General features: G+C 61.4%; 1 protein-coding gene across 3 annotated transcripts in view; it reads right to left on the bottom strand.

Moving 5' to 3' along the window:
* The window catches only part of B4GALT2 (beta-1,4-galactosyltransferase 2), a 17,551-nt gene extending 10,473 nt beyond the window's left edge, over window positions 1-7,078 (bottom strand). For 2 of the 3 annotated variants that reach the window (XM_032765609.2, XM_075067561.1), the window contains exons 1-2: window positions 6,993-7,078; window positions 82-445 (exon numbers count right to left, since the gene is read on the bottom strand). In XM_032765609.2, the coding sequence (XP_032621500.1) occupies window positions 82-379 (298 nt within the window). In that variant the 5' untranslated portion in view covers window positions 380-445; window positions 6,993-7,078. Of the gene's footprint in view, window positions 1-81; window positions 446-3,880; window positions 4,411-6,992 lie in introns of those variants that run through there. The other variant, XM_032765610.2, reaches the window with a different exon arrangement.
* Window positions 7,079-7,518: the final 440 nt, after the last annotated feature.

The following is a 7,518-nucleotide window of genomic DNA, read 5'->3' as shown; positions in this document are numbered from 1 at the left end:
CTCAGCTCCCCGCCCAGCTCCCCGGCCCGCTCTCCTGCCCCGCCCCACTCCCTGCCCAGCTCCCCGGCCCCAGCCGCTCACCTAAGCCAGGCGGCACCTCCTGGCAGGGCGGTAAGGGCTTCTCAGTGCCGGAGCGGTTGGCGCTGGAGGCTAGGTCGGCCCCGGCCGGCCCACAGCTGGGGGCAGTGCCGTTGGGCCGGGAGGAGTTGGAGGACTGGGCCCAGGAGGAGTTCCTGCCATTGAAGCGGCTGAAGAAGTCCAGGTGCTGGGCGTAGACGTCGAAGTAGAGAATCATGATGATGACGAAGTGCAGCAAGCAGAGCAGCAACACGGCCTTGCAGATCCTCTCCAGGGTCACCCCCAGGAGCAGCCTGGTCATCTTCTGGGCACTGGTGGGCGTGCATGTGCGCCCAGCTCCAGGGCGGTTCCCGCCAAGGCACCGGTCCTGCCAGGGGACACCACAGTCAGGACAAGGGCCCCGCGCCCCACCGAGGCCAGGGAGAGGTGGGGTCCCCCCGTGTCCTGTGGACACATCCAGCCACGCCGACTCCAGCTGCTTGTTACTCCCCAGCCCCATGCTGCTCTCCCCCAGCCAAGTGACCCCAATGCCCTGCAGGCCCCCCCAAGCCATCTGCCCTGAAGTGTCCAGCCCTCCCTCGGGGCCCAGAAAACTAGGGTTGTCGCTCCTGCGCAGAGAGAAAAGCCCAGCTCCCCGGAGTTCCCGTTCCCAGCCAGCCCTGCGCCAGGAACCCAGTTATTAACACAGACGGTTTTAGGGGAGTTTAAATACCAGCAAATCAGAGTCACACACGCTTCCCATGGGCTCAGCCTGAACCCTGCAAGCTGCAGCCTGGGGTCTTACTGGTCCTCCTCCTCCCAGTCATGGCCGGCTCTCTGCCAGGGCCTGCCGGGCAAGGAGCAGGGGGCTCACGTTATTCAGACCCCGAGACACTGAGCCTCCCGGCGGAACAGCCCCTCCTCCTCAGGTCGCTCGCACTCCGGCCCCTCATGTCCATCCAGTGATGGACGCCAAGACCTCTGCTCGTCTTTGCTGTTCTGTCCTGCGCTCAGGATGAGCTCCTGCTGCTCATCCCTTCCTGGGCACGCGGCTGGAAACGGGGTGCCGCTGGCTTGGGCACATTCTGGCTTAACTCCACCAGAGACAGGGAGCCAGCTGCCTTCCCCCAACCATCTGGGGAAAAACCTGATCCTCTGGCCAGCCGGCATCTTCTCCTGGCCATGCTGGGGCCTAGCTCACGAGGTTGATGTCCCTCTGACTGCGGCCTCCTCATGACTCAGCCTCCAGCTAGGTCACACCCAGGGTTTCCCCTTCTGGGGGCAGGAAGGTCTCTTCTGACAAACAGGCTCACGCAGTCTTCCTGTTCACTGCCTCACCAGTGCCACATCCCCAGGGGCTGGGCCCGCCCTCTGCTCTCGATTCCAGCTCAGGGACCCTCTAGCCAGCAGCCAGTGCCTCCCTCCCTTCCCTGGTGTCACCACTTGTCCTCCCAGCCTGCATGTCTCTGCCACCTCCACGCTCCCCCTCCGCCCAGGAAGCCACTGCGGCCTTTCCCCACGGCCTGTTCCATGGGCAGCTTCCTGGCTGCTTCAGGCCCAGTAAGGCTCCTTTGTCTTCATTCCCCGCAGCCCCACTGGGCCCTTCAGGGCAGGGTCACAGACTTGAAAGCACAAGAGCAGGAAGGAGCCGTATTCTCTCAGCTAGTGTTAATCCACAGGCACACTGATCTTAGCCTCTAGCAGGGGCTGGGACTAGACAACCTCCTGAGGTCTCTTCCAAATCTAATCTTCTGTGTTTCTGCGTCGCTCCTGTACCAGAGACCCGCAAGGCGCAGTCTGCGGCAGGGTGTGGACATGGGGTGCTCGAGGTCACCCCCTCCCAGTGATGTCACTCCCCAGCCAGAGGGTAGAAAGGCCAGGCTGGGTCTGGTCATGGCCTGGGTTCAGCACCGCAATGGGGGAATTGGCACCAAGTGCGTGATTCCAGGGATCCTGCAGCTGCATCACTGAATGCTTTTATCAATGACCTGGAGGAAAACATCAAATCATCACTGATAAAAGTTGACAGACGGCACAAAGGTTGGGGGAGGGTGAAGATAACAGGGCACCGGTTCACAGCCATCTGGGGCACTCGGAAGGTTGAGCTCAAGCAAACAATATGTCTTTTAATACAGCTAAACATAAACGTCTCTTTCTAGGAACACAGAACATGGGTTGTTTGTACCAGGAAGCCGGGACTCTGCAAGCGACTGGGAGTTGTGGTGGACAATCAGCGGAACATGAGCTCCCAGGGCGACACTCTGGCCAAAAGTGCTAATTGCGAATCTCGGATACATAAACAGGTGAAGCTTGAGTAGGAGCAGAGGGGTTATTCTGACCTCTCCATTTAGCACTGCTGTGAGTGCTGTGGGAATCCTGCGTCCAGCTCTGATGGTCACAATTCAGGGAGGAGGCTGGTAAATTGGAAGGGTTCAGAGAAGAGCCAGGAGAACGATTCAAGGATTAGAAAACCTGCCTTTAGTGATCGACTCCAGGAGCTCCATGGATCTGGTTTGACAAAGAGAAGGTTAAGGGGTGACTTGATCCCAGTCTAGAAGTCCCCGCAGGCGGACCCGGTGTTTGGCAATGGTCTCCCCGATCTAGCAGCAGAAGCTCTAACACAATCCAATGATGGAAGCTGAAGCTAGACAGATTCAGGTGTCCGTTTTTAACAGCGAGGGTAATTAACCAGTGGGGTTGGGGAGCTTCCCCATCCCTGGCAATTGGCTGTTTCTCTAACCGCTTTGCACTAGAGTTACCTGGGGCAGGTCTCCGGCCTTTGTGCTCCAGGTGGTCACACTCGTTGATCAGAGGGCCCTGCTGGCCTTGGGAACGGGGCTGGCTGTGTGGCTGCTTCAGAGGTGATCGCCAAAGTCTTTCTTTGGAAATGGAGCATTTCCCCCCGTGTTTGTCTTCAGAGCAGAGAGAGAGTCTGGACTGTGCTTAGAAACACCCACCTGAGCTGCGGGGTGACCAGACGTGCCCCAGGAGGGCTCACCCATTCACGGCAGGGGCAGCTTTTCCAAGCTGCAGGTCAATCAGGGTTACCAAGACAACAAGTTTCAAACCCTTTTGCCGCCATCCCAGCAGCTTGCCTGAGTGGCACAGGCTCCACCACACGACGATCCAGGCAGTGCACAGACTGACTTCAGCACTCGTGAGCTCAGGGGGGAAGACACAGCCCTGTCAGCAACCCCCACCTGGCAAGAGACCAGCAGGGCCCTCACGGCCAGCACTATGCTGCACACTGTGGCCACCCAGAACGTAGTGACAGGTTATCCTGCTCCACACACACCCTCCTCAGCCGCTCAGAGACTCTCCCTTAGCTGAGGGCAGTACAGGGCCCATGATTAGAGTGGATTTCATGCGGGGGGGCACAGACAGGAACCGGTTCATTACAGTCAGGGCCTGTGGTGCTCCAGAGCCTCAGCAGGCCTGTGTCCAGCCCTCCTGGCTGTGAAGAGCCTTGGGCCAAGTATATTGATACAATCCTGCCTGCCTGAATCTGCAAAGAGCCTGAAACAATGGCTCAGAGAGGTGTGAAATGGCCCACCCATCTCAACAAGCTTGGCAACGCCCACGGTAGCATGTACTGCAGGTCAACAGAGGGTAACTGAAGCCCAACACCTCCTTCAGCCTGACACCTACAGATCACAGCTTACGGGGTAACACTCTAGCTTCAGCAGAGTTACCAGGTCCCATTTCTCCCCCACTCCCAGCCTGCCTGCCAGGCGCCCCAGGCCCCCAAAGCCCTGACTGCCCCCACCCTCAACAACTTCCGGATTGCAGACATGGGTTGTCAATACAAACATCCACCACGCACCAAAAAGAGGGGGCAAGGGAGCCAGAGCCCCAGAAATCACCCATCACAACAGCAGAGAGGCTGCTCTGCCCTGAAGCCGAGTGCAGAGAACTGGCACAACTCGGATGTATTTTTATGAAAGGTGTGGGTGACTCAGTTTTCCCTCTCCCTTCAGATGGTTACCCGCAGGCTGGGAAGGGGTTCCAGTCTTTCCTGAAATGAGACAAGCAAGGCAGACATTGGAGGATGTAGCCGATAGGGCGGATGAAGCAGCAGGAGCTAACATCATTGGGCACAACTCCTGAAAAGCACATGAGGGGGAATCATCCCGGGGGTGCTGCACAGACTGGGTCTGACGGGTTCCAAAGGACCAGCACCGGCATTACGCAGCAGGCCCGGGGAGAAGCGGTTTTGGGTTTAGGGTGTTGTCACGGCACTGCCACATTCTGACCGCTGGCTAACCCTGGGGGTAACAGAAGGCAGGTGCCGAGGTGATGACAGGGCAGGACAGCAGGCACTGCAGCTTAAATCCCCGGTCTGGCGGGAGTGGAACAGCAGAGCCTCCCCCCACTCCCCTCCCCAGAAAGGATATGGCCAACGGCCTGAGGAGGGCGCCCTCCAGGAGGCACGAAGGGGTCAGAGGTGCCGTTCTTGCAGGAACTGGGAGATGTGATTCTAGGAGAGCGGTGAATGCAAGTGCCGCAGAAGGCACACACCAAGGGAAAAGCCACTCGCCCTTTTCACACAGGATGAGGGAGCCAGACGGGGAATTACTAGAGACACGTCAGCTGGCTGAGACATGCTGGGGGACTCTCAGGAGCTGACAGGCCCAGCTGGCTGACCTGCTCTGAGGACCACAAAAGACAACGGTCCAGAGCCCCAGGGCAGCCAGGCTGCTGGCAGACACACCAGCCCCCCAGGGAAACCTTGCGGACAAGGCCTTCGGGGTGTGTGGAAGAGGGTGGACAGAGGCAGCAGCAGCCGTGCTCCATCCAGACCAGATTCACCACTTCAGCAGCAGTCAGGCACAAGCTGGCTACAGGCTGAGGAGCGACTGTAACTAGACACACATGCTGTGTTTGGAAACCCAGCAACCTGCAGTCCAGGAGGAAGAGAGACTTTGCTAAGGACCAGAGCAGCTCTGCCTCCCACCCCACAGCACCACAAGCCAGTTCCCTTCCTACTCTACCTTCCATTCATTAATTCAGCAGCTGGGGGTGGGACGCTAGGAACCCCGGGCTGTGGAAATGCAGAGAAGGGTAAACAGCAGCGACATGAGCCTGGCCAGGTGACCCATGTGAGAAATGTTCTATTTCTTACCCCCTTCTAAAGTGTGTAGCTGGATATGGTGTCGATAACGCCTGGCCCAGGCCGGCTGTGTCCGCAAGCGGGCGTTGCTGGGGGAAGGAGGCTGTGTGTGATTTTAACAGTCCACCAGTGGAGTTTACTGCAGCTGAGCAGAGCCAGGCCAGTTACCGGTTGTGAATAATTGACTGGGTCAATTCAGCGTTTTCCCTGTTTGCAAACTGCCCATGAAAACAGCGATTTTCGGTCAGTTCTCTGGGACTCAAACAGTTGAGGTGGGACTGCACACCTCAGAGCCAGCCATTCAGACCAGCCAGGACCCGGTGCCCAAGGCAGAAGCTCCCTCTTCCACGGCCCGACTGGATGAGGGAAACTTTTGGAGCCCGAATACCCCCCGATCCTGTGTGACCGCCGGGATCAGCAGCCGCTCCCAGACAGATACGCTGCCAGCACAAACATTGGCAGAGCACAAACAAACAGGGTCCCGGTCGGTCAGAATTCAAACCCACCCTCCCCGCTGTGGGTGGTTGTCCTCACAGCTCCGGAGTCGCCAGGTGTGAGCAGATGGCAGAGATGTTCCCGTTACACATAATGTGATTTGAGCTACAGCCCTGCACTTGGGGGTACCCCATCCAAACGCCACTCAGAGCTGGCCATGCTGCCCCCAGGGAGCCCCATTCAGACCTGGCAGCCTGACCTGGTCCCAAACACAGTCTCTCAGGAGCTCAGAGCAGCTGCCCAGGGTCCCAGCGCAACGAATGCTGCTGGGAAAAGGTGAGCGTCATGCCAACCACCAGAGCAGCCGGCGTTGCTGGGTCCCAGGATCTGAGACAAGACGGGTGAGGTCATCACTTTTGTGCACCAGCTTGTCAGGAGCTCGTCTCTCGCACCCGCAATCTGGTCCGGCAACAGCTATCACCACCTCCCCCCATCTCCAGGGTCGCTGGGCAGCTCTGCTGAATGGCTCCAGACGCCAGAGACAAGCCAGGCAGCAAGTACTGCCAGAGCAAACCCCATTCTCTTCCCCGAACGCCATTAGCCAGCCTGGAGCGGCAGCTCCCTGCCCCCCTTCCCTGGCTCCCGAGCTGCATTGTTCTCACGGGGAGCCCCCCGCTTCCAGCCCGCAGCCTCCTACCTTGCCAAGGACGGATCTGCCCAGCGATGCTGCACCCGCCAGGTTCTGCCCAGGACAAGGCCCCTTACCCAGCCAGTGACCCAGGCTCGGCCCCCCCCCGAGGCAGCCCACCCCCTCTCCCGGGGGGACTGTGCAGGAGCCATTTTGGGTGGGGTGGGGAGATGGCTGTGGATAAAGGCGAGTAGGAGCTAAGCGTGTGTGACGGGAGCGGGGGGGCTGCCGGGGCAGGCCTGAGCGGGATGCCCCCCACCACTAGAACAGGCCCGGGGGTTACAAACAGGGGCCCTGGGGCCGCTCGGTCTGCGCTGGCCCAGCCCAGGGGGCTGCAGGGACGGACCAGGAGCCCCTCGGCCAGGGAGCCCCCGACCCCCCTCCGCCCGCGGGGCAGCCGGGCAGGGGCAGACACGGGGGGAGCCGGCAGCTGGGGGGCTCCGCCCAGCCCCCCGGGGGATGGGGACAATGGGAAGGGCAGGGGGGAATGGACGGGTGTGTCGGACAGGGGGGTCTCTCCTGGGGGGCAGTGATGGGGGGCCGGTACCGGGGGACGGTGATAGGGCGAGAGAGCCGGTATCGTGGGCCGGCGACGGGGGATGTCGGGATGAGGGGTCGGAGATAGGGCGGGGGACCGGTATCGGGGGCCGCCGATGGGGGGTGTCGGAGCGGGGGGGTCGCTGTCGGACCGGCCGCACTCACCGGTCCAGGTGTCGGGGGCCGGGCAGCTCCCCCGGCCCGGCCGGACTCAGTGCGGGCGGCTCCGGCTTCTCCGCCAGCCCCGCAGCCCGGCCTCCACTCTTACGTCAGCGCGGCAGCGGCCGTCCGGCCAACTGGGCGCCCATCGCGGGCTGCGGGGCCTCCCGCCCGCTCCTCCGCTCAGCTTCCGGGGCGACCAGGCCGGCCGCCTCCGCACGCAGCGCTCCGCCCTAGGCCCGCCCCTCTCTGCCTCCACCCCTTAGGGCCCAACGCCCCCTCTGCCTCAGCCCCGCCCCTCTCGCCTCCACCGCCCTAGTTGCTCCGCCCCTTGTGCGCCTAGCCCCGCCCCTCGCCTAGCCCCCTCTCTGTGCAGCCCTAGGCCCGGCCTCACCCTTCTGCCTAGCCCACGACCCTCTTGCCCTCCCCACCCTTAGGCCCCGCCCCCTCTGCCAGCCCCGCCCCTCTTCTGCCTCCACCGCCTTGGCTCCGCCTCGCCTAGCCCCGCCCCTCGCCTAGCCCCCTCTCTGTT

Source organism: Chelonoidis abingdonii, chromosome 7, assembly GCF_003597395.2.
Source record: "Chelonoidis abingdonii isolate Lonesome George chromosome 7, CheloAbing_2.0, whole genome shotgun sequence".
Classification (NCBI taxonomy): Eukaryota; Metazoa; Chordata; order Testudines; family Testudinidae; genus Chelonoidis; species Chelonoidis abingdonii.
The sequence above is the reverse complement of the archived record's forward strand: the minus strand, read 5'-3'. Positions and strand labels throughout refer to the sequence as shown.